This window comes from Phocoena sinus, chromosome 21, assembly GCF_008692025.1.
Source record: "Phocoena sinus isolate mPhoSin1 chromosome 21, mPhoSin1.pri, whole genome shotgun sequence".
Taxonomy (NCBI): domain Eukaryota; kingdom Metazoa; phylum Chordata; class Mammalia; order Artiodactyla; family Phocoenidae; genus Phocoena; species Phocoena sinus.
This window is the reverse complement of record NC_045783.1, coordinates 34,242,882-34,269,874: the sequence shown is the minus strand read 5'-3', so window position 1 is coordinate 34,269,874 and position 26,993 is coordinate 34,242,882. Positions and strand designations below refer to the sequence as shown.

Genomic DNA, 26,993 nt, shown 5'->3' with positions numbered 1-26,993 from the left:
TTGAAGAATTTTAGAGTGTCTCAAAATACTGGCCTCATTGTGGGTGGTGAGGAAGATGAAAATGTTTACCTTAACATTGTTCTTGGATCCAAGTAATTGCGGGGTGATGCCAGAGCTTTCATCAGTCGTTGGTTTTTATGTAAGAAAGTTTTCATTAAAAACTTATATATCAAAGGATGTAGTGGTACTGTGAAACTACAGATATTGAATGCCTCTTTTAAAAAAGCAGCAGATGTAGCTAAGTCCTGAAGTAGATTTCACAATGACTTCTCAACAAAGATTTTTAAAATAAGATGTATGCATATAAATTCTAGAGAATGTGAAAAACAGGGAACCTATAGGGTGAAATCACCCACAATACCTCCAGTATAACGCAGCTCTCATTTTTGTGTATTGACTATAGTGTTTCATATATTTAGATTTGTTTGGAATTTATAACAATAATGTATGTGTGTATGTGTGACTTGGTAGTTTTTCTTTTTTTGGTAATTTTATGCTTCGTGATCATTGTAAAAAATTGTCCACCACTGAGAAAGAACCTTTATTAACAATTTGGTTTATATCTGTATAGTTTTTCATTTCTGTATATGTATATGTATACTTATTTGTTTACCTAATTGGGATGATACTGAACGTATTTTCACACGATGTTTGAGTAAATTTCCACCTGATATTAAGTACTGTTTTCCCTGCTGCATTTTTAAGTGTTGGTGTTTTCCCTCCATCCACAGGTCCTAATGCCCCTAGCCAAGTTCCACTGGTTCTTCTGGAGGACATATCAAATGTATACGGTGATGTAGAGATTGATCGCAATAAACACATACATAAAAAGAGGAAACTAGCTGAGGGAAGAGAAAAAACCATGGTAATTCTTTCAGATATAATTGTTAACAGATTATATGTTTATGGTTTGCTAGAAATGAATCTTTGTAAAACATGGCTCTGGAGCTAAATTGATAAAGCTTGGGTCTTTTAATTATAAAATATAATTACTATATAAAATCAGTGGTTCTCCACTAGAGGTGATTTTGCCCCCTGGGTTATTTGACAGTGTCCGAGGACATTTTTGATGGTCATGGCTCAGTGGGGAGGGGCTACTGTTAGTATCTAGTGAACGGAGGCCAGGGATGCTGTTAAACATACTGCTGTGCACAAGGAGAGCCCCGCAGCAAAGAGTTATCCAGCCCCAAAGGCCGCTAGTGCTGAGGCTGAGGAGCCCTGGTGTAAGGCGTCTATACCTGTTTGACTTAGTGCCATCGATTAAATTTAAAAGGCAAAACCAAATAAACTACCCTGGACATATAGAGCGGGGTGCCGAGGGGCACTGGCCGCCGAACGGGGAGTTCTTAGCCATCGGGGTAGGAAGTCATAACCCGAGGGGAGATGTTGGAAAGGTCCCATGAAGGAGGTTGGCATTTGACGCCAGCCTCGTAGGGTTTTGTTGTTTGGAATTGGGAAGTAGATTTTGTTAAGAGGGGGCAGCTTGCACAAAGATGCAGGAAACCAAAGAGAGTGAACCATCAGTCTTCTGGTCTGGCCTGCTGGCAAGCCAGTGCCCAGCGCTGATTTTCGAACTCTTTTTAAGCAGAGGAATCCTTTCTTTCAAGGAACACTTTTGTGGAGGCCCGTCATGTAATGTGACAGTGGGGATGCTCTCGGTCAGGTCTCAGCAAACTTTGTCCTGTAAAATGCCGGGTGGTGAATGTTTCAGGCTTTGCAGACCGTGCGTCTCCATTGCAGATACTCAGCTCTGCTCCTAGAGTGCAGAAATAGCCACAGACAGTGGGAGACAGCAGGGTTTGTCCTGCAGGGCGTAGCGTGCCATCCCCTCTTCTGGTGGAAGTGTGAGGGCAGCCAGGAGTCTCGCCCAACTTCTGGCCCCTCTCCTCTCCGCCTTTCAGTTTCTTACATGCTCTTCTTCAGCCCTTGGGTAACATTTAACGAGACCCTGGCTTGATGAGAGACAGGTCTGAAAATCAGTTTAATCTGATGTCTCCAAGGTTCTGGAGTATAAAATGGTTTGGAATGGGAAGACGTGGCCCATTCTGAATGTGCGTGTAAGGGTATTAACTAGTTCTGAAAAACTGGTTTGTTTCCTTCCACAGAAAAATGCTCAACATGCACAATTTTGCTTTGAAGCCCAACCCTGAACCCCAGGCTGAGATCTCTGTGCTAACCAGGCTTTCCCAGATGCCCTCTGTCTGCTCTTTCGTTCTTTCCTGACATTCCCAGGCGGGGTAGCTCTCCCTTCTGCTTTCTGAGGGTGTGTGGTTTCACAGTAAGACCACAGACACCTCTCCCACCCACGTAGGTGGTAGGTTGTGTGTCCCTAGTCTCAATGAAAAGCAGTGGCCTGTCATTCAGTGTATGTAGCGTAGCCGCGCCCTGAGTTTCTCTCCATCCCCTCCCTGTCCAGGCACCGCGGCCTCTGCCCCAGCTCACCCGAGTCATCATCCTGGCTCCCTGCTCGCACTCTTGCCTCCCACAATCTCTCCTCTCCCCAGCAGCCTTAGTGACCTTTTTTACAATGTGAGTCAGACCTGGCTTCTGCCTCTGACGGCTCCGCATCACTAAGAATAAAATCCAGACTCTTTCCTTTGGCTTCAGAGCATGCACTGAGCCGCCCTCAGTGCTGCAGACACGCTGGCTGCCGCTGCCGCTGCTCCTGCCCGGGCCCCGGCGCAGCTCATAGCCATGCACTGGGGCGGAGTGCCTTTCTGTGCCCATCAGGCAGTGCTCAGCCCAGAGCTGAGCTCTCTCCCGGAGGCTGCCTCCAAATGGCCATCAGTTTTCTCTTTTTATTACTGTATCTTAATTCTGCATAGTCCTTATTGCTATTTATTTTTCATTCTTTCTTGGTTGGTTGGTTTGCTGTCCGTGTCCCTTCACCAGAGTACAAGCTCCACGGGGCCAGTGACAGTGTCTGGGCATCCATTTGAACGGTGCCTGCGCCCCAGCAGGCCTTCGGTGAGCTCTGGTGCGCGAGGGGATTCACACATGCCCTCCCAGGTGTGGGTCCGGGCAGTGGTACAGCTGTTTAGCCTCTGGCCCATCCGTTCCTCCTTCCATCCTTCACTCGTCGTGTGCCGTCTAGCAGGCTCTGCTCTCATGCTCTGGCCCTCCAGGCAGTCTGGGGTCTCCGTCCCACTGCCTGCCCCACCCAGTGCAGGTCCAGCCAGGTCTGTTTGTCCCATTGTGGCAAGGGACATACCTGGTGGCCCATGAGCTCAGCTCGCAGACCTGTCTTGTTTTACTCATAGTGTTTTGTTTTGTTTTGTTTTTACTAACCTAGCACCTAAAACTTGGAAGCTTTCTCTCACTATCCAGATGTCTGACTTCCCTTTAATAATTGGTGTCTCTGATAATGCTGGCCCTTGTGGAGGCCCACCTCTGCAGTGGGGTGGACATCCTCCCCACAGCCTAAGTGCCTGCCAGGCAGCTGGAGCCGGGGGCAGTCTTCCCTGTGGGCAGGGTGTTCCCACCACATACACTCATGTGCCTTCCCTGGGGTCAGGACTCCTGCTTCAGAGCATCCCCGCAGAGCCTCAGAGTGCATTTCTGCATTTCGAAATCAATTTCTCTAAATTTTACAGACTGTTTGGAACTCCACACTATCCCCACCACATCTGAGGCCCTTCCAGAAACTCCTGATCTCATTTTGAGGCAGGAATGTGTTCCATGAGTTGCCACGGCGATGAACACACCATTCCTATTGCTGTATCTCACTAGATGGCCCACGTGTGGCCCACATGTGGCCCCGATGAGCTAAGATGCCTGACAGATGGGTTTTGGTTTTGAAAGGAATTGGGGTGTGTGTCATTACTAAGGGGATAAGAATATGAAGCTAACTAGGGTGGGACGGGGAGGGTCCCCAGCTGTCAACAAATGGGGAGAAAGGTGGGTAGTGGGAGGGAGGTGCCAATTTTTTCTGAGTTTAGCTTGAGGATTGGAGCTTTTTTTGTTTGTTTTAACTGTAGTTGTTTTACAATGTTGTGTTAGTTTCAGGTGTACAACTTCAGATTCTTTTCTATTCTACGTTATTACAAGATATTGAATATAGTTCCCTGTGCTGTGCAGTAGGTCCTTGTTGGTTATCTATTTTATATATAGTAGTTTTTAATCTATTAATCCCATACTCCTAGTTTATCTCCCCCCCGCCCCCCCTTTCCCCTTGGTCACCGTAAGTTTGTTTTTTATATCTGTGAGTTTGTTTCTGTTTTGTAAATAAGTTTATTTGTGTCTCTTTTAGATTCTACATACAAGTCATATCATATAATATTTGTCTTTCTCTGACTTACTTCACTTAGTATAACAGGTCCATCCATTGGTCCTGCAAATGGCATTATTTCATTGTTTTTTGTGGCTGAGTAGTGTTCCATTGTACATATGTACCACATCTTCTTTATCCATTCATCTGTTGATGGACACTTGGGTTGCTTCCATGTCTTGACTATTGTGAATAGTGCTGCTATGAAGATTGGGGTGCATGTATCTTTTCCAATTAGACTTTTCGTCTTTTCCACATATATACCCAGGAGTGGGATTGATTGATCATATGGTAGCTCTACTTTTAGTTTTTTAAGGAACCTCCATACTGTTCTCCAAAGTGGCTGCACCAATTTACATTCCCACCAACAGTGCAGGAGGGTTCCCTTTGCTGCACACCCTCTCCAATGTTTATTATTTGTACACTTTTTAATGATGGCCATCTTGACCGGTGTGAGGTGATACCTCATTGTAGTTTTGATTTGCATTTCTCAAATAATTAGTGTTGTTGAGCATCTTTTCACGTGCCTGTTGCCATCTGTTTGTCCTCTTTGGAAAAATGTCTGTGTAGGTCTTCTGCCCATTTTTTGATTGGGTTGTTTGTTTCTTTGATATTGAGCTGCATGAGCTGTCGGTATATTTTGGAAATTAATCACTTGTTGGTCTCATTGTTTGCAAATATTTTCTCCCAGTCCATTGGTTGTCTGTTCGTTTTGCTTATGATTTTCTTTTTTTTTTTAAACATCTTTACTGGAGTATAATTGCTTTACAATGGTGTGTTACTTGCTACTGTATAACAAAGTGAATCAGCTGTACATATACATATATCCCCATATCTCCTCCCTCTTGCATCTCTCCCTCCCATCCTCCCTACCCCACTGCTCTAGGTGGTCACAGAGTACGAGCTGATTTCCCTGCACTATGCAGCAGCTTCCCACTAGCTATCTGTTTTACATATGGTAGTGTATATATGTCCATGCCACTCTCTCATTTCGTTCCAGCTTATGCTTCCCCTTCCCCGTGTCTTCAAGTTTGTTCTCTACGTCTGCGTCTTTATTGCTGTCCTGCCCCTATGTTCTTCAGAACCACTTTTTTTTTTTTTAGATTCCATATGTATGTGTTACCATATGGTATTTGTTTTTCACTCTGACTTACTTCACTCTGTAGGACAGACTCTAGCTCCATCTACCTCACTACAAATAACTCAATTTCATTTCTTTTTATGGCTGAGTAATATTCCAGTGTATATATGTGCCACATCTTCTTTATCCATTCACCTGTCAATGGACTTTTAGGTTGCTTCCATGTCCTGGCTATTGTAAATAGAGCTGCAATGAACACTGTGGTACATGACTCTTTGAATTATGGTTTTCTCAGGATATATGCCCAGTAGTGGGATTGCTGGGTCATATGGTAGTTCTATTTAAAAATTTTTAAGGAACCTCCATACTGTTCCCCATAGTGGCTGTATCAATTTACATTCCCACCAACAGTGCAAGAGGGATTCCCTTTTCTCCATGCCTCCTCCAGCATTTATTGTTTGTAGATTTTTTGATGATGGCCATTCTAACTGGTGTGAGGTGATGCCTCATTGTAGTTTTGATTTGCATTTCTCTAATGGTTAATGATGTTGAGCATCCTTTCATGTGTTTGTTGGCAATCTGTATATCTTCTTTGGAGAAATGTCTATTTAGGTCTTCTGCCCGTTTTTGGATTGGGTTGTTTGTTTTTTTGATATTGAGCTGCATGAGCTGCTTGTAAATTTTGGAGATTAATCCTTTGTCAGTTGCTTTGTTTACAAATATTTTCTCCCATTATGAGGGTTGTCTTTTTGTCTTGTTTATGGTTTCCTTTGCTGTGCAAAAGCTTTTAAGTTTCATTAGGTCCCATTTGTTTATTTTTGTTTTTATTTCCATTTCTCTAGGAGGTGGGTCAAAAAGGATCTTGCTGTGGTTTATGTCGTAGAGTGTTCTGCCTATGTTTTCCTCTAAGAGTTTTATAGCATCTCGCCTTACATTTAGGTCTTTAATCCATTTTGAGTTTGTTTTTGTTTACGGTGTTAGGGAGTGTTCTAATTTCATTCTTTTACATGTAGCTGTCCAGTTTTCCCAGCACCACTTATTGAAGAGCCTATCTTTCTTCCATTGTATATTCTTGCTGCCTTTATCAAAGATAAGGCGACCATATGTGTATGGGTTTACCTCTGGGCTTTCTGTCCTGTTCCACTGATCTATCTTTCTGTTTTTGTGCCAGTACCATACTGTCTTGATTACTGTAGCTTTGTAGTATAGTCTGAAGTCAGGGAGTCTGATTACTCCAGCTCCATTTTTCTTTCTCAAGATTGCTTTGGCTATTCGGGGTCTTTTGTGTTTCCATACAAATTGTGAAATTTTTTGTTCTACTTCTGTGAAAAATGCCATTGGTAGTTTTATAGGGATTGCATTGAATCTGTAGATCGCTTTGGGTAGTATAGTCATTTTCACAACATTGATTCTTCCAATCCAAGAACATGGTACATCTCTCCATCTGTTTGTATTGTCTTTAATTTCTTTCATCAGTGTCTTATAGTTTTCTGCATGTAGGTCTTTTGTCTCCTTAGGTAGGTTTATTCCTAGGTATTTTATTCTTTTTGTTGCAGTGGTAAATGGGAGTGTTTTCTTGATTTCACTTTCATATTTTTCATCATTAGTGTATAGGAATGCAAGAGATTTCTGTGCATTAATTTTGTATCCTGCTATGCAAATCAAACAACGTGATACACCATATTAAGAAACCGAAGGATAAAAACCATATGATAATCTTAATAGATGCAGAAAAAGCTTTTGACAAAATTCAACACCCATTTATGATAAAAACCCTCCAGAAAGTAGGCATAGAGGGAACCTACCTCAACATAATAAAGGCCATATACAACAAACCCACAGCCAACATTGTTCTCAGTGGTGAAAAACTGAAACCATTTCCTCTAAGATCAGGCACAAGACAAGGTTGCCCACTCTCACCACTATTATTCAACATAGTTTTGGAAGTTTTAGCCACAGCAGTCAAAGAAAAAGAAATAAGAGGAATCCAAATCGTAAAAGAAGAAGTAAAACTGTCACTGTTTGTAGATGACATGACACTATACACAGAGAATCATGAAGATGCTACCAGAGGGCTTCTCTGGTGGCGCAGTGGTTAAGAATACGCCTGCCAATGCAGGGGACACGGGTTCGAGCCCTGGTCTGGGAAGAACCCACATGCTGCGGAGCAGCTAAGCCCATGCGCCACAACTACTGAGCCTGCACTCTAGAGCCTGCCAGCCACAACTGCTGAAGCCCGCACACTTAGGGCCTGTGCTCTGCAACAAGAGAAATCACTGCAGTGAGAAGCCTCCACACCACAATGAAGAGTAGCCCCCGCTCACCTCAACTAGAGAAAGCCTGCATGCAGCAACGAAGACCCAATGCCACCAAAAACAAAATAACAAGAAACAAAACAAAACAAAAAGAAAAGATGCTGCCAGTAAACTACTAGAGCTAATCAATGAATTTGGTAAAGTAGCAGGATACAAAATTGATGCACAGAAATCTCTTGCATTCCTATGAGTTTCTTTGCTGAGCAAAAGCTTATAAGTTTGATTAGGTGCCATTTGTTTGTTTTTGTTTTTATTTCTTTTGCCTTGGGAGACTGATCTAAGAAAATATTACTATGATTAATGTCTGAGAATGTTTTGCCTATGTTCTCTTATAGGTGTTTTATGGTGTCATGTTTTATATATAAGTCTTTAGGCCATTTTGAGTTTTATTTTTGTGTATGGTTTGAGGGAGTGTTCTAATTTCATTGATTTGCATGCGGCTGTCCAGCTTTCCCAGAACCACTTGCTGAAGAGACTGTCTTTTCTCCATTGTGTATTCTTGCCTCCTCTGTTGAAGATTAATTGACCAGAGGTGTGTGGGTTTATTTCTGGTCTCTATTCTGTTCCATTGATCTGTATGTCTGTTTTTGTGCAAATACCATGCTATTTTGATTACTATAGCTTTGTAGTATTGTCTGAAGTCTGGGAGGGTTATGCCTCCAGCTTTGTTCTTTTTCCTGAGAATTACTTTGGCAATTCTAGTTCTTTTGTGGTTCCATGTAAATTTTAGGATTATTTGTTTTAGCTGTTTGAAAAATGTCATAGGTAATTTGATAAAGGATCACATTAAATCTGTAGATTGCTTTTGGTAGTATGGCCATTTTAACAATATTAATTCTTCCATTTCAAGAGCATGGGATACCTTTCCATTTCTTTGAATCATCTTCAGTTTCCTTTATCAGTGTTTTAGAGTTCTCAGCGTATAGGTCTTTCACCTCCTTGATTAGGTTTATTCCTAGGTTTATTTATTTTTTGACCTGATTTTAAATGGGATTATTATTTTTTTTTACTTTCTGATATTTCATTGTTAACGTGAAGAAATGTAACAGATTTTTGTATATCTATCTTGTATCCTGCTCCCTCGCTGAATTCATTTATTAGTTCTAATAGTTTTTGTGTGGAGTCTTTAGGATTTTCTATATAGAGTATCATTTCTTCTGCATACAATGACAGTTTTACCTCTTCCTTTCCAATTTGGATACATTTTATTTCTTTTTCTTGTCTAATTGCTGGGTTAGGACTTCCAATACTGTGTTGAATAGAAGTGGTAAGAGTGGGCATCCTTGTCTTGTTGCAGATTTTAGTGGGAAGGCTTTCAGCTTTTCACCATTGAGTATTATGTTGGCTGTGGGTTTGTCGTAAGTGGTTTTATTATGTTGAGATATGTTCATTCCCACTTTGGTGAGAACTTTCATCGTGAATGGATGTTGAGTTTTGTTTTGTTTTGTTTTTTTCTTATTTATTTTTTGCCTGCATTGGGTCTTCATTGCTGCACAAGGGCTTTCTCTAATTGCAGTGAGCAGGGGCTACTCTTTGTTGCGGTGCACAGGCTTCTCATTGCGGTGGCTTCTCTTGTTGTGGAGCATGGGCTCTAGGCGTGTGGGCCTCAGTAGTTGCAGCATGCAGGCTCAGTAGTTGCGGCACGTGGACCCTAGAGTGCACGGGCTTCAGTAGTCGCAGCGCATGGGCTCAGTATTTGTGGCACACAGGCTCTAAGGTGTGCAGGCTTCAGTAGTTGTGGTGCACAGGCTTAGTTGCTCCATGTGGGATCTTCCCAGACCAGGGATTGAATCTGTGTCCCGTGCATTGGCAGGCGGATTCTTAACCACTGGGCCATCTGGGAAGTCCAGATGTTGAGTTTTATCAAATGCTTTTTCTGCGTCTGTTGAGAAAATCATGTGGTTTTTGTCTTTTCTTTTGTTAATATGGTGTATCACATTGATTGATTAGTGTTATGTTGAACCATCCTTGTGACCCTGGAATGAATCTGACTTGATCATGGGTGTATGATCATTTTTGTGTATTGTTGGATTCAGTTTGCTAATATTTTGTTAAGGACTTTTGCATCTATATTTATCAAAGATATTGACCTGTAATTTTCTTTTTTTGTAGTGTCTTTGTCTGGTTTGGTATCAGGGTGATGGTGGCTTCATAGAATGACTTTGGGAGTGTTCCCTCCTCTTCAGTCTTTTGGAAGAGTTTGAGAAGGATTGGTATGAGTTCTTCTTTGTGTGTTTGGTAGAATTCCCCAGTGAAGCCATCTCATCCTGGACTTTTGTTTACAGGGAGTTTTTTAAATTACAGATTCTGTTTTAGTGATTGGTCTGTTCAGAGTATCTGTTTCTTCTTGATTAAGTTTTGACAGGCTGTATGTTTCTAGAAACTTGTCCATTTCTTCTAGGTTGTCCATTTCATTGGCATATAACTGTTCACAGTACTCTCTTATGATTTTTTTTGTTTCTCCAGTATTGGTTGTTATTTCTCCTCTTTCATTTCTTATTTTATTTAGTTCCTCTCTTTTCTTCTTGGTGAGCCTGGCTAGAGGTTTGTTGGTTTTGTTTATGAGGATTGGAGCTTTTAGCTGAAATATTTTTACATATTTTTAAAAAATTTTATTGAATCTAAAAAATTCAGTTGATTCAGTTGATTTACAGTGTTGTATTAATTTCTTCTGTACAGCAAATTGATTCCGTTATACATATATATTCTTTTTCATATTCTTTTCCATTATGGTTTATTACAGGCTATTGAATACAGTTCCCTGTGCTATACAGTAGAATCTTGTTTTTTATCCATTCTATATATAATAGTTTGCATCTGTTAATCACAAACTCCCAGTTCTTCCCTCCCCCATTCCCACCCTTGGCAACCACAAGTCTCTTCTCTATGTCTGTGAGTCTGTTTCTGTTTCATAGATGTGTTTATTTGTACATAATTTTAGACGGTCTTAGTGGGGTAAAAATCTGCAGGGAAAATTTAATTTAATTAATAAAAATGACATAGGTGGAATAAAAGATTCAAGAAATTTTCAGGAAAATAAAGTGAAATGGAGCTTTTTTGACTTTACTTGTTTTTGGCAAAAAGTCTGACCATACTCAGTGGCATTTACAATAGTTGCCTTTCTCTGAGGCCCTCTCTTTTCTTTGGTTTTATTTGAGATGAAGAGCAAGAAATGTAGGAAAGTTTATTATAAAGTAAAATGGGTAAGTGCAGACAAATGTAATTCCTGGCCAGACACCTTGCATTGGGTGGCCATTGGAGAAGTTATATGCAGTGAACAAAAGATAAGTAACAGTTTCTCTTAATTATTTCTCAGAGGACTCGGGCTTTAATTTTATTGCACTACAGAACAAACTGTTTCTTGGAAGCAAATTAAATGTCACCTGTTGGAAAAAAGTAAACTGTAAAACAGGTGCCACTTAATTAAGCTGTATCCCTAAATGTAAAAATGTAAGTTTTGGCTTTTATAGCATTGGTATATTTTTAAAGTTATTGGAAGTTTTAACTATAGCTTTACTCTGAAGCCAACATAAGCTTAGAATTTTTTTTTTTTTTTTTTTTTTTTTTGCGGTACTCGGGCCTCTCACTGTTGTGGCCTCTCCCATTGCGGACCACAGGCTCCGGACGCGCAGGCTCAGAGGCCACGGCTCACGAGCCCAGCCGCTCCGTGGCATGTGGGATCTTCCCGGACCGGGGCACGAACCCGTGTCCCCTGCATCGGCAGGCGGACTCTTAACCACTGCACCACCAGGGAAGCCCAAGCTTAGAATTTATCATCAGAAAACCTTAATTTTAAAAGTAACTATCAAACTTGTGAAAGGATGAAAATTTTATGTTACTTTTTAAAGCTAAATTGTTAAATTCAAAAAAATTGTATTATACTCATGATAGTATCCTTTGATATGAAATTCATATAGTAATCAGAATTGGCAGCAATAAATGTGATAATGTTTAAGTAGTGACTATCTTTATAATTTAATCATGTTCTTCACATTCTCTAAGCAGAGTTCAGACGATGAAGACTGTTCAGCAAAAGGAAGGAATCGTCACATCATTGTCAATAAGGCAGAACTTGCTAACTCCGTCGAGGTGTTAGAAAGCTTTAAGCTGGCCAGAGAGAGCTGGGAGCTCCTCTATTCCCTGGAATTCCTTGACAAGGGTAAGGCGTGCTCATCCTGTTGTGATATTTCGTTTTTTATGGGAAATCATCATGCCGGAAAGGTTCATGATTCTACTTGGAATGTCGTCACTGACGGCTGATGAAATTGATTACAGTAGTTCACACATTTCATAGGATTCTTTTTTGAGCAGGAAATCTAATCAGTTATAAATATTCAAATAACCATTTACCTCTTAGCTCGTGCACTGGGGGTGTATTATAACCAGGGTTGGGGTGGACTTGGAGCGGGGGGTTTGGTCTTTCTGTTAAAATTCATATTGCTGGCCTTTTTCTTGCTGGGTTTGTCTGGCGCTTTTAGTCGCTCTGCCCGCTGCTTTGTGCCCCCTCCGGCCACATGTGACTAAGGCTGCAGAAGGCGGTGCTGTGATGCCTGACTTGACTCCGTTGCTTGAAAGCCCAAATTCCGAACACTGCAGAGAGCCCGCTTTGAGCGAAGACAAATGAGAGGGAGTTTCCTCTGTACAGTATTTACACTCCTGAGTATTTCAACACTACTCAGAAAGCACTAGCACTCGGCTAACCAGCATATTCTCCTGTACTTTGGGATCAAGGCCGTTACTTTCCTCCTGGCCAGTGGACATTTGTCCCTGGCCTGCTCCTGTCACGTGCCTATACAGGCCCCTTGTTTGATGTGTCATGTCATAGTTTCTAAGTAAACATTGCATCGTCCAGTTCCTCCTTGTCACATCTAGAATGGTGAACAGGTATGTGACTTTTGGAGGGGATGTTTTTCTTTAGGCATAAATCGACTTAAAAAAATGAGTGAAACTCTTAGTGTCATATATTTATTACTTTAACTGGGTGAAAGCAAAGCAGTTTAAAAGATAAAGTAATGTGTGAAAAGCATTTTGAGCAGCTGCTAGCACATGATGTGTGCTTAGTAATTGTTGGTGCTTAATAAGGTTATTGTTTGTGTATTACTGGTAAGTATTCTGCCCTAACTTTACTATCTAACTGAAAGTCCAGACCATTGTTTTAGAAATCAAAGTCTAAAATTACATCCATTTTTTGGTAATTTGTTTCTCTCTGACTATTGTTCTGTTGGTGGGTATGTCAGTTTTATTCTCCGCTTCTGTGTTACATATTTCTGGTAAATTAGCTTTTGAATTCTTGCTCAGAATTTACAAGAATTTGTTTGGCGTGGAAGACGGATACTTGGCTTTGGTTGAGAATCTTCCTCAACGATGTGATCATCTATCAGGTAATGTGTGTTTAAGTACCTGTGTCTTGACCACGGTTGCTGTGAGCATCTTCAGCGTGAAGGTGTGTGCGTTTCCTCCTGCTCTGAAGGCAGATGTTCCTTCTTCACTGATGAGGGGATTGTGGTCCACTTTCAGCTGAGAACAGCTCCAGACGGCAGGCCCACATCTGGGTTACTTTTGGGGAGTCCAATCACACCCCTCTGTAAAAGTAAGAGTTTTATTTCTCAGTGAAAGACAAACACTGCTCACCCCTCCTCTCTGCTCTGGGGGAGCCCTGCTGCCTTGCTCTGCTGTCCTCGAGCTACTTATGTCCAGAAGCGAGAGAGGATTCTGTAACGAGAGGGAGAGCTTCCAACCCCCATTGTTGAAATGGGCAGGTTGCAGCTTCCAGCCTTCATGAGGAGAAATGGTATTAGTAGTAAAATATTCATAAAGAAGTAGTATATCCAAAATGTACTCTACCAAAGAGCTTGCGTCATTTTATTTAGTCTCAAGAATTAAGACTAGAAAGAAAAATCTTTGTATTTATGAAGTCCCCCTACAGATCCTCCACGTAGCTTTAGCTAAGTTTGTTTGATTCTGTAGCTGTGCCCATTTCCTCCTCAAATGATTAAGCACAGGTGCCTGATTTGTGGTTGCTTGCTAGGGGCATAATTAGCTCTGGAGATTCTTTAATGGCACTGTGTTTCCCTCCTTGCTGTGACTTTCTAAGGGTCAATATAAAAAGGCCATAGCCAGCCTGCACCACTTGGCAGCTCTCCAGGGACCGCTTCCTCAGCCACAGATCTCGGGACAGGGGACCTTGGAGCATCAGAGGGCGCTCATCCAGCTGGCAACCTGCCACTTTGCCTTGGGGGAGTACAGAGTGAGTACTGGGTGCCTGGCATGGGGACGTGCAGGCGCACTCGGTAACCTTGGGGCTTTCTTTTTTTTTTTCCCAGAGTGGCTTTTTAATTCAGTGCATGTTTACTTGAAGCTTGCTCTTTCTTCCTAGATTTTATTATCTCATCTGCTGGTGAAAAGGTTAGTGATGCTGTTTAATTTCCTCCTTTCTATAGCTTCCCTCAAGTTAGGCTTCCATACTTTTCACATTTCCCGCTCATTATTCCATTTGTCTGAGGATGATTTTTACTTTCTTGCCTGGAATCCCTTTAGAGTGAGTCAGTCCTCTTGTACTTGGACAGAAGAGGCCTTCACCCAGTGGGAGATGGAGATTCACAATAGCATATCTGAACCTCAGGTTCTCTTTTTACGTGGTGGTGACACCTCTTAGGGGTGTTGCAGGAGCAGCTGTATGAACAGACCTGCCTTCTCCATGCCGTGAGACCCTCCTTGCATGGTGGCCGCACAGCTTCGGTCCGCAGTAAACACCTGCATGCGGTGAGCGTGACCAGCGCAGCTTTATACGCACAGTTACTGGATAGATTCAGGTCACACCTTAACACACCAACTCGGATTTCTTCTTGTCTCTCTATAGAGATTAAGTTGATTACTTTGTGATTAAAAACGCTAAATTAAATTTTTTCACTTGAACTTTGAAATATGATTTACAATTTGCCGTGATGAATTTTAGAAAGGAAAAGTTAATAAGTATGTGAAGTATGTGCATTTAAAATTGAAATGCTTTTCTACCATCACCTACGTGGTCAGGTGCCTAATTCTAAGTTTCAGTTGATTCCTTTTGCGAACTTAAGAGACCACCTGGTTGTGCACACAGATACACATGTGTCGTGTGGAATTAGACAGCCGTGCACGGTACTGCTGTTCTGCATTGTACGAGGGAACGTACGATAAACTGGTAGATTCGATTAAGCTACGCAGACTCATTCTCTCTGAGGGCTCCTGTTACCACCTCCGTGCGGGTCGCTCTTAGCCTTTCATCTTTGGTTTCTACCTTACCCGATTCCTGAGTCTCTGACTGCCTGTCTTTGGCTGGGACTCAGCATGTCCAGATGTGCATTTGCTTAGTTCTCTGGACCTTAGACACCACCTGTCAAATCACAGAGACTCTTACTCAAGCTGGTCCTTTTGTCTCTTCCAGGATGGGGCACCAGTGCTTTTGGCATAGTGCCTTTTATTTCCACTGCCACCACCCTAACCCACGGCTTTTAACTGAGTTTGTTGCCTGTAACCATTTTTCCAACCCTATAACTTATGGTCAGCTCTCTACAACATTGCTGTCATCATTCCATTTCATCGAGGTGTTGACTTCCTGGGTGCCCCAGGGTGGGATCCCTGTGTTCAAGGACATCTGAGTTGGAGAGAGAAGTGCAGGTGTTTATGTAAGACAGTTAAAAATCCAGTACTAGCAGTTTGCCTCAGACCTGTGCACAGCAGTCATTCAGGGAAGGGTGGTTTCGCCCGGGCCCACACCCTCGGGGAAAGAAGGTGGGTATTGAAGGAAGGGTGGCGCCATGTGATTCTGAGTTAACTCCCGGTCTCACTACTCACTAGCGCTGTGACCTGTCTAACTCCAGGGTTCGAGTTCTTAACTCCCCAGCTGCCAACCTCTCAAAGCTGGAGCTTCACGACCCTGTGGCCATGGGTGATTCTGGATGTGCCAGGATACCGACCCCTCAGCCCCAGGCAGTTAGCTGTGGCTTGGGCAGCTAAGCCCCGGATCATTTGCTGCCAGCTCTGAGCAGCCTTACAAATACTATTTTCTGGAAGTGCCAAGACATGAAAAAGGTTGGGAAGATTCCACTTCGTTATCTGTAAAATGGGGGTAGTAGGGGGTTGTGCCTGACACACAGGAAATGCTCCCTCAGCCGATTCTGACTGTTACTGCTGGAATTTGATGGGTGGACAGAAGGTGATGCCCTGCTCTCTGTGGCTTGAGACCCCCTGCTCCGTGGGCACCTGGGGCCGCCTCTCATCCAGCAGCACGTCACTGGTCCAGTTTCATGTCTGTTTCCTAAACCACGCCCTCCTTCCCCTCAAGGGAATTGCCAAAACCAGTAGAAAGCCTTCCCCACGTCGTCTTTCTCTCCTCCTTTGAAAACCCATTTTTCTGTTTTCCATATTTCAGATCCTGCCCCCCTTTAAGGCTTAGATCACCTCCCTGCCTGAAATTTTTCCTGCTAGTTTAGTCTGTGGGTGTTTCTACTTAGTTTTAAATTATGCTCTAAACATAACATTTTAGTCCGCCACCATGTGTCCCATTTTGTTAATTTTTCTATTCAGTGAGTTAGTAAATGTCCTTAAGATAGGGACATACTTCTTTTGGATTCCACTGTGCTGTGATACACTTTGGTAGTTTAGTTAATACTTGATTAATTTTTAGGTTTTGTTCTTTTGTTTTTTAACAGTGAAGAATGAGTTAGTGTTCCCTGAATGGTCTAGTACATGGATTTGATCTCAGTTATTTTTCTACACGGTGTCAAGCAGACAGTACTGGTCACGTGGCGTCCTGGGGCCATGCTCCCGAGCTCTGTGCACAGGTGGCCCCACTTGTGCTGCATAGGTTTTAGTTACGTAGATTTGGTTTCAGTCAGAAACTTTCAGTTAGTTCCTTCTGGTCTTGTCTTCTCTAGATGACGTGTGAAAAAGTCCTTGATTTGATGTGCTACATGGTCCTCCCCATCCAGGACGGAGGCAAGTCACAGGAAGAACCCTCAAAAATAAAGCCCAAGTTTAGAAAAGGTACAGTGACAAATTTTATTTTTATTTTATAGAAATAGCTTTAGGACCTAAGGCTGGGAATTTTTTGTAATTCCTGACAACATAATACCATGTGATCTGCAGAGCTTGACAAATTGTATGAGAAGCGAAGTGCTCGCCAAGCTTTTCGTGGCTCTGATTTCATAAGCAGCCATACATCTGTCCTTCTTCCAAAGCTGTCATCAGTTCCTGAGTTTGTTGGCTCTTTGAAGAATATCAGTGAGCTCCTTTTCCTATCTTTACCAATTCTAGGAAATCTTGTAATACTTAGTTGAGAAGGATCTCTTAGCTTGTCTCTCAGGCTGTTTTGAGCTTTACCTCAAGTTGCTCATTGTTGAAAAACTACGTAAATTGAGCTGTGATGCTTCATAGGAAAGGAAGAGAGCCCCTCTGTCATGATCTAAGTTCCATCTTAGAAGTTGGAAAAAGATAATCTGTCAAACCCAAGCCAAGTAGAAAATGGGGAATAATAAAGACAAGAGCAGAAACTAATGAAATAGAAAAAAAAACAGAGGAAATTAATAAAGCAAAAAGTCGGTTTTCTGAAAAAAAAATAGTGAAATTGATGAACCCCTAACAAGATTAACCAGGAAGGTAGTAAATACAAATAACCAATATCAGGAATGGAAGAGGGAATGTCACTCCAGATCGTGCTGAAACCAGAAGGACAGTAAGAGAATAGGTTGTGAATAACTTTATGCCAATAAATTTAACAATTTAGGTGAAATGGAAAGAATTCCTTGAAAAACACAACTTACCAAAACAGACACAAAATGAAACAGAAAATCTGAATGTTTTATATCTATCAAAGAAATTAAATTTTGTTGTCAAAAACTTTCCCACAAAGAAAACTCCAGGCCCATTTGGCTTCACTGTGAATCTTGTCAAGCATTTAGTAAGAAATAACTCCAATCCTGTACACACTTTTGGAGAAAATAGAGAAAGAGGGAACACTTACCAATTCAGTTTTTAAGACAAACATAACCCTGATAGCAAAACCAAACAAGAGAAGAACATTAAAGGCCAGTGTCTATCATGATCTTAGATGCCAAAATTCTTAACAAAATATAAGCAAATACAGCAATATATAAGAAAGATAATACATAATGGCCAAGTATACCAGAAATGCAAAGGTGGTTTAACACAGGAAAACCAGTTCAGGTGAACTGCAGTTCACCACATTAGCAGATTAAAGGAGAAAAATCATAAGATTATCTTAATAGATGCAGACAGAATTCAATTATGTCTGCATTTATTATTCATGATTTTTTAAAAATCTTAGTAAACTAGAGATTGGAGGAAACTTCCTCAGCATCATTCTTAACTATGAAATATTGAATGCTTTCCCCAAGACCAGCATCAGTACAGGGGTGTCTGCTGTCAGCACCTCAATTCAACATCCTGGAGATTCTAGCAAACACAATAAGCAAGAAAAAGAAAGGTTGAAAAAGAACCGTTTTTATTCACAGCTACATATTTGGCTACGTAGAAAAGTCAAGGAATCTCCAAATAGAATAATATCAAACCCCATAAAATATTTAGGGATAAATTTAATGAAAGATGTGCAAAATCATGTTTGTAGGTTAGAAGACTCAATATTGTTAGGATACCAGTTCTCCCCAAATGTCTCTATAGATTCAATGCCATCCCAGTCAAAATCCCAGCAGACTTTTTTTTTTTAACAGAAGTTGACAAACTGATTCTAAAATTTATATGGAAATACTACAACAGTTTTGAAAAAGACTAACAAAATGACAAGTGACCCTACCTGATAGCAGGGTTTAATATAAAGCTACAGTTATCCAGACAGTATTGGCACAAGATTGGAGAATCCAGAAATGGACCCACATAAGTATGGTCAAATGATTTTCCATGAAGACGCCAAAGTAATTCAATGGAGAAAGGAAAGCCTTTTCAAGAAATGGTGCTGGAACAAAGGGATCTTCATGTAGAGGAAAAAAAGATCCTCACCTCCTACCTCACATTTTTCCCAAAAATTAATTTGAGCTGGAGCAGAGAGACTAAATGGAGAAGCTAAATGATAACATTTTTTTAGAAGAAAATTTCTTTGAGACTGGTAGTAGGTTCCTTAGGACACTAAAAGCTTTCTAGAAGACAAAAGCATGACAGTTTTGATACTTATTGGGAGTGCATTATACTATTCTGTTTACTTTTTATATGTTTGGGATTTTCCACAACAAAAGGTTGAAAAAACTAGACATAGCCCAGACCCCTTCAAAAATTAATATGTCTGTGGAACAGAAACAGATCAGGTGGGTAAGACTTGACCTAGCGGACATCAAGACTAATTTTAAAGTGTAGCATTGGCGTAGAGATTGACCCCAGGAACAGAATAGAGAACGAAGAAACTGGTAGCATTACAGCTCAGGGGAGGAAGAATGAATTTATTCTGTAAGGGGCGCTGTTACAGTTGATGATCCAAATACAAGAACGACAGAAAAGAGATTCCTCCTTCATACGACAAAAGAATCCTTTAAATTTTAAGATTTAAATATTAACTAAAACTTTTAAACAAGAAAATACAGAAGACGATCTTTGTTGCTTTCTAGTTAGAGAAGGATTTAGGCTACAAAGATTTGATCACGTTAAAATCAAAATACCGACAAAAGATATTATGATCAAAGTGAAAAGCTATAGACTATAAGAAAATTGTCCAGCACAATTTATATATTTATATACTTATATATTCAACAAAAAATTAGTATCCAGAATTTCGAAAGAGCTCCTATAAGAAACAAATAACCAACCCCCCACAGAAAAATAGGCAAAAAATATGAACAACAGATTCACAGAAGCCAAATGGCCAAAAACTACTTGGAAAGATTCTCCACCTATTATTAATACAGGAAATTCAGATTAAAACAATAAGCTATCATTTTACATCAGGATGCAGAGAGTAAAGGGTGGCCGTATTGACCATCAGGACGTGAAGATACGCATCGCCCACGTGCTTCTGGAAGGCGCATAGATTCATATGGTCACTTTGGAGAGCAGTTTAGCAGTACCAAGTTGCATATCTCACTACCTGGTTATGTGCCCCTTCCAAGTATAGACTTTAGATCAGTGATCTCCAAACTTGGGCCCTCACCTACTGGGTCATGAATTTCCCATAGAAATTCTCTTTTTTAATGAGATAGACTGTAACAGTATTATTAAAATGAATGTATCTCCACTAAAAAGGGTAAATTTTATTTCATGAACCTTTTGTTTTAGACACGCAGTTGACCCTTGAACAATGCAGGAGTTTAACCCAGGGGCTCAGACCCACCCCTCCCCACAACGGTCGAAAATCTGGGTACTGCTCTCTGCCTCAAAAACAGGAACTGACCAGTGACTCAGCCTAGGGCAGGAAGCTGGAACAGTCTGGATAAAATCAGGGCTCAGACCGCAATTCTTTTGATTCCACATGTTGTGATCTCTAATCCAATACAAACTTTTCCCCACAGTTAGTTCATTTAGAGATCTGTAAGATGAACATGCAGACACTGTATATACTGGAAAATCCATGTATAAGTGGACCCGTGCATTTCAGACCTGTGTTGCTCAGAAGCCAGCTGTATGAACATGTGTATGTGTGTGCACAGGGTTGCCACGTGAAAAGCATATTTATTTCTTGCTACTTCTTGCCTCTGGGGTACAGAGGATTTAGGATAGAAAGAGCACACAGCATAAAGGAAAGGACTTTGGTCTTGGTTTGAAAAACAACCATTGCTTAAAGTTTTTTCCACAAGTGCACAAGAAAATATATATAAGAATGTTTATTTCAGCATTGTTGGTAATAGTGAAAAATTGGAATACTCAGTGTTTACCATAAAAGAATGGATAAATCAGGTGTGGTCAGTGTAACCAACAGAACACTACGTAACACAGAAAACCAATGAGCTAGAGCCACAGATATTAGTACCAAAAACAATCTACAGAAAGATACGTACGCTATGACACCATTTATATAGTAGACTGAAAACACACGAAACGTTTCTCTGCAGTGCGTGAATATAGATTCCTTTGTTAAAAGCAGGCAGTGTGCACAGGAATGATGAACCCCCGTTCAGAATAGCAGTCTTCTCTCAGGAGGGAGGCAGGAGTGGCATCAGAAGAGAAGTGAGCTTGCGATGCTTTATATTAAAATCTAAAACTAAAGCAGATGTCAGCATTTTATACAGCTGAGTGGTGAGCACTCTGCTATTTGTAATAATCTCTTTTATTTTCTATGTATTTGAAATGATTCATAATAATAAGTATTTAAGCAACTTTAGAAATTTAGATTGAGCAATGAAATCCAGAGACGATTGAAAAACCAGTTTCACCTTCACTAAATGTAATTGTGGTTTAACTGTGTTGAGACCATGTGATTGTTGCTTATCCTTTTCCTTTTAAGGAAAGCACTTTAAACATTTGCTTCTCAAAGCTCTTTTCTTTGCTACTAACAAATATATTGTGGACTTTTCTTAGGTTCAGATCTGAAGCTTCTGCCTTGTACCAGCAAGGCTATCATGCCCTATTGCCTGCATTTAATGTTAGCTTGTTTTAAGGTAAGCTTCACATTGATTAGTGTAAAGGAAATTAATTTGCAAGATTGTTCTGATGATCTGGAATGACTTGAATTGAGAGCCTTAGGCACAAATGTTAGTTTAGTCCTTTGAAAACAGGTTGGTGTAGTGAGGAAAGCACATGGGCAAGGAATTAACAAATATTTATTAAATATCGACTGCACTAGGCAAAGATGAGTAGGAAATAATCCCCATCCTCGAGAGGTTTATGGGTAACAGTGGGGCAGATAATTTACAGGTAATAGTGGGGTGGATACACAAATAACCTTGCCTGTGGTAGTGTCCAGTAAATATTTTATGAATTAGCCTACGAGTCAGGATATATTAGCTACAGAAGAAGGGAGCACAAGTGCTGTTGGGCTTATGGAGGGATGTGAGTTCATTATCACAGGGATAGGGCATGAGGCTGGGCACGTGCAGAGGCCCAGCAGAGTCAGGAAAGCCTAAGGACCGGGCTGTGGGGAGTGGAGGCCTGGGGTGGACAGGCTGAATTGTCTACGAAGGCTCATGAGCAGCGGGCAGCAGTGTCGGGTCTCCCCTTCAGGGCGGTAATTCCCAAACCTGACTCTTTTTTTTTTTTTTTTTGAATGGCTGTGTCCACTTTATTGATGTGTACCACAACGTATTTAATCTTTCTCCTGGTGCTGGACATTTAGGTTATTCATCTCGTCCTATCCCCGCCCCCCCTTTTTTTTTTTTAACATCTTTATTGGGAGGGTGGGAGGGAGGGAGACGCAAGAGGGAAGAGATATGGGAACATATGTATATGTATAACTGATTCACTTTGTTATAAAGCAGAAACTAACACACCATTGTAAAGCAATTATACCCCAAACCTGACTCTTGATCTGAGCATTGAGGCGGCAGAAACAATTTGAAGTGACTTCAGGCACAGCTGCCGGTTTAGAACCAGAAGCCCTTTGACAGCTTCTCACTTCACACCCCTGCGTCCTCCTTCCCGTGGCTCCCGCCGGCCTTTCTCCCCAGTCCCACGGTCTCCTCAGACCCCTCTGTCTAAGGGGGCCTCTTGCCCGCCCTCCATTCCCCCCCCCCGGCCCCTTAAAAGAAGTCCCCAAATTCTCTGTTGCCCAGACCGCTCACCTTCCTCGCACCCTCATCCCCGCGTTCAGAGCCTTGGGCCCACCCTGCTCCCGCCAGGATGCTCATGAGGGTGCCCGGGAGCCGGGTTCTGTGGTGGGGCCCCTCCTCGCCGGCAGCGGTGACATTTGCCAGGCAGGCTTGACTTCTGCTGTCCCTTCTGACTAGTGACCGTAGTCACGCACTTCCCTGCAACAGTGTTTTTTGGGGGAGGTGGTATCGGGCATGTGTGAGGTCACCCCGTGACTCCCTCCCCTCTGTCCTGCAGCTGAGAGCCTTCACGGACAGCAGAGACGACATGGCGCTGGGGCACGTCATCGTGCTGCTTCAGCAGGAGTGGCCGCGGGGAGAGACCCTTTTCTTGAAAGCCGTCAATAAGATTTGCCAGCAAGGAAACTTCCAATATGAGAATTTTTTCAATTATGTTACAAGTATCCTTTTTCTTGTTTGAGCAGAAGAAATGCTTGGTACAAAAATGAACGAACCATTTGGGGTAGAAATAATGGTTTTGGTGATTTGGGGGGAAAGGAGAAGGAATGGTGACTTAAAATGGGATTGTGGCAGCTGGTTTTGTGAAAGTCATGAATGGCTTCAAAGAGGAATCAGGAACATGGACAACCGTGTTGCATTTTCCACTTCAAGTGGCTTCTTAGGAAGGTACCCAGGGTGCCTGAAATAAGAGCCTGCAGGCTCCCTGCAGGCCCAGAGTGACTGCTGGGGCCGTAGACTGTGACTCTCTGTTGGCCTTCCTCTGGGAACGGGGTCCCTGGGGTCTGGGGTTACAACAGCAGCTGGTGGCCCGTGGGGCACCCGAGAGAGAATCTCCTCCACCCAGCACTGGCTTTCGTGAGGGGGAGCATTGTATTTCATACTGTTGGTTAGGGAAAGGTCTGCTTCTCTTAATACATTATTTTTGAGTTGCAAGGCGTCTGACATCCCTCTCCAGGTACCTAGAGCAGCATTTCTTAACCTTTGGGCCAGGGGGAGGGGGGCGGTGTGTATAGCACCTCTACCGCCTCTTTCTTACTAAGAAAACAAAAGATTCTGCTCTTGGGACCCTATAGGCTCTGCTCAGTCAGCTACCTGAGAAACATGTTTCTCTTTGTGAGGGCGTTGGGCTGGCAGAGGAACCTCTGGGTCTGGACTCAGGCAGCGCTGGGTTGTTGGTGCGGTCGCCGTGGGCAGGTCTCTCAGTGGCTGCGAGCCTGTCTGCTCCTCCAGGAGAGCAGGGCTCCATGCTTTCTCACGTGGTTCCCTGAATCTGGCCTCAGATATCGACATGCTGGAGGAGTTCGCCTACCTGAGAACTCAGGAAGGTGGGAAGATCCATCTGGAACTCCTGCCCAATCAAGGGATGCTGATCAAGTAAGGGCACCGCCTCCTGCCCTCTGTGCTGAGCGCCCGCCTTCGTGTGCTCTTGGGAAACGTTTGTAAATGGCCGTGGCTTGCACACAGTCATTAGAAAGGAATACAAACCTGGTCTCTGTTTTGGAGAGTAGATTTGATTCCGGGAATCCTTTTGAAAGACTTGGCATTTCCTTAACTACATTTCTGATAGAACATTGTTTAAATTGGGGTAGTTCTGTCACTTTTGACACTTACTTCACTAGACAAAAGTCTTACTCATGGTATCTTTTCTGTTCCAAAACTTACAGACTGATCCTATAATTTCTGATTAGAAGTAGGGTGCTTTTAATTAAGAAAAGCCATGCTTAACTAAAGTTGAGCTGGACTGGGAAAAACTGCAGACCTAACTTCCACACTGTACTTGGGCCTCAGTGTTGACTGAAGCCCTGCTGAGCACCTGCCCGCTCAGCAGGGTGGGGCTTGGTCTTGGCACTCCCCACTCCTGGATGAAATCAGTGACCATTTATGATTTTTAAATGCCCTTGCTTCTGCCCTTCAGTCCTCATTGCAGTTTGGACAGTACATCCTCTGTGCTGCAGACGCCTCGCGTAGTGTGATGTCCATACCTCCTCCTCTGCGTCCTGCACGTTCAGCGTGTGTGGGTCAGGATCAGAGTCACTGCAGGAGACCGAACCCCGAGTGAGAAGAAAGTGTTGCTGAGGCTGACAGAGTCTCCTTTTTCCCTCGCTTGTGAAAGGGACGAGTTTTCAGTGCGAAGCCAAAATCCGCATCTCGTGCTGTCTTTGGGGAGTGTCGTAGAGAGGGAAGTAAGAAGTGTCCCTCTGGACTCCCGTAGCCTCGGGGCTGGGGCATCCAGGCAGCACGGTGTCCTGTCAGGAATGGGAAGGTGGGGTGCTTGTCCTTCACCTTGCAAACGTTACTAAAGATTCTGAGCATTTGACATGAAAGCGCAAGACCTTTATACGTTAGCTGGCTCAGGCAAGGGGACCAGACACGCTCATCTTCTCACTCTGGTAGCTCCCCTAGAACGTGGGGAAAATAATTGCATGATTCAAAATATTCTTCACCATGCTTGAGAGTAAAGATGGCTTTTTGACACGGAAGCCTAGGTAACCCCTTTTACGTTGTAATTTGCAGGTTTTGAGGCTGGACACAAACATACCTTTAATAGCTTTTTCTTTAATTCCCATTAATGCTCACCATACAAATTGTCATAATACGGAGACAACCTCAATAGAATCAACTCTGTTTACTTAGATTAAACCTGAGTTTAATAATCCTCACACTAGATAATGCTTAGCTGTGAATGTGAGAGAAGAGGCTGTCAGAAGATCAGTGGTTGAGTCTCAGACTTCATTCTACTGAACTGTCTTCTCCAGCCAGTTTTAATGAGCTGCCCAGTGACACGGGAACATGCAGACAAGCCCTCGGACGAGTAGTGAAGGCGAGGGCTGTTGGACACGCAGACGGTGTCCTTAGTTAAAGAAACCCTTAATTTCTTCTAACTCCCTGTAGAAGACCATTAAGTCTCTTCGGAAACCTGCTCCTCCGTCGGTTTGGAAGCAGGACTAGGGGCTGTTGCTTAGTGAGCTGACTGTGAGTCCCAGGGTTCATTTGAAACCTGCCTTCCAAATTTCTGATGAGAAGCTACCGTGGAGAAGCGGGCCGCCTGAGACAGTTGAGGTATGGTCGGGATCTTGAGTAAAACTGTCACATTCCTTTTCCCTTTGGGTCGCAAACAAATTGTCTGAAGCCATTGTGGACCTTTTGGGGGGCCCTCCAGCCGAGCGCAGAGATGCAGGGAGCAGAGTCCAGCCTTCCCCCAGGTGAGGCTGTGAGTCTGTCCTGGTTGTGGCGTCTGGGCTGCAGCAGGTACGGTACCAGCGCCGAGGTCACGGGGGCCTGACTGGCAGGAGGGACGAGCTCTGATTCTTACCTACACTTGCTGCTCTCATGTATTTTGAAGTAGAGAAATGCTTCTGTGCTGATGCTTGCAGTACCCTGGGTGACACAGAAACCCATGTCCTGTGTGTGCCCCGAACTGGGTGCGTGATGACGTTCTCAGAGGTGATCACCCGGCTAATGTACTCATTTCTGTTGTTACAGAATCCCACAAAGCCATGGCCCAGACTCTTGTTTTCCCCCATCTGTTCCTTTTCTCAATACTTTTTGAAATTTAAACTCAACCTTTCTTTATCAAAAACATTGCCAGCCTCTCCAGTCCTCTTGAAAGGGCCTCTTCAGTCTGGGGCTTCAGTCCCATCAAAGATGGTTCTAAAAAGTCACGGGTGTCTTTCTGGGATCGGCATGGACGTGGCAAGCGTGGAGAGCAAAGGCGCTGGATTTGAGATTCTCTCCACGGCCGTTCCATGGCACCTCCCCGTCCTCTCCCCTGGCTCTTGCTTTTCATGCCAGATCTCAGCGGGCTGAGCCGGGGACTGGCAGCCGAGAGGCCTGTGGACCCATGTGGGCCACAGCCGTGCAGCGGGGGGGCTGGTAGCCTCTGTCCTCCCAAAACAGCTGCTCGAGGCCTGAGGCTGGCGGTTCTGTGCAGCCTGCCCCCCGTCTCATGCGTTTTCTCTGGAGTGTTGTTTTTAAGTGCAGGCTGAGTCGGTGTGGGTGTTTGAATGCCGCTGTTTGCTGTTTTTTAAAGGCCTTCTAGCCCTCCCATGGGGTTACTGCAGCAGGAATTCTTACCTGTGCTTCAGCCCAGCATACAGACTGCTGACAGGTACCAAGTGGACACACCTGCTCATAGTGTACTGTTTGTCGACATGTTTTACTGCCCATGGTTTTCAGCTCTTTGTTCCTCAGTGCTCTTTTTCATGCTTTATTTAATTTTTTAATTTGTTCTGCATTCCTTGGCAAACCATCTGGTTGTAATATTGTAACATTTCTTATTTTTTTCCATAAGTTGCCAGTGTTTTTGTGTTCAATTTAAAAATCATTATGGATCTGGAAATAAGTGAACGTTATATAAAACTGTGTAAGACTAAGTACACATTAGATTAGGCACTAAATTATGATTCTCTCTTGGTAAAACATAAGGCATTCGGTCCTAAATATTTAAGGATGCTGAAACTTATTCTAAGTAAATTTTTATTCTCAGATTTTTGTATTAGTGTTGAGGTCTTGGTCTAAATGGGCATAAGCACAGTGTCTTCCTGCCACTGGTACTGTTTTTTCTGACCTTACCTGTCCGGATTGAAAATATTTGGTAGGCTAGAATGCTACATTTACTAGTTGACTTA

General features: G+C 42.7%; 1 protein-coding gene across 9 annotated transcripts in view; it reads left to right on the top strand.

Moving 5' to 3' along the window:
* INTS10 (integrator complex subunit 10) overlaps positions 1 to 26,993 on the top strand; it is a 36,950-nt gene that overhangs the window by 8,018 nt on the left and 1,939 nt on the right. For 3 of the 9 annotated variants that reach the window (XM_032618321.1, XM_032618325.1, XM_032618328.1), the window contains 9 exons: positions 732 to 865; positions 11,666 to 11,822; positions 12,962 to 13,044; positions 13,758 to 13,910; positions 16,579 to 16,687; positions 21,179 to 21,258; positions 22,643 to 22,805; positions 23,646 to 23,739; positions 26,396 to 26,473. In XM_032618321.1, the coding sequence (XP_032474212.1) occupies positions 732 to 865; positions 11,666 to 11,822; positions 12,962 to 13,044; positions 13,758 to 13,910; positions 16,579 to 16,687; positions 21,179 to 21,258; positions 22,643 to 22,805; positions 23,646 to 23,739; positions 26,396 to 26,473 (1,051 nt within the window). Of the gene's footprint in view, positions 1 to 731; positions 866 to 11,665; positions 11,823 to 12,961; positions 13,045 to 13,757; positions 13,911 to 16,578; positions 16,688 to 21,178; positions 21,259 to 22,642; positions 22,842 to 23,645; positions 23,740 to 26,395; positions 26,474 to 26,993 lie in introns of all 9 variants that reach the window. The other 6 variants (XM_032618323.1, XM_032618329.1, XM_032618324.1 and 3 more) reach the window with 4 other exon arrangements.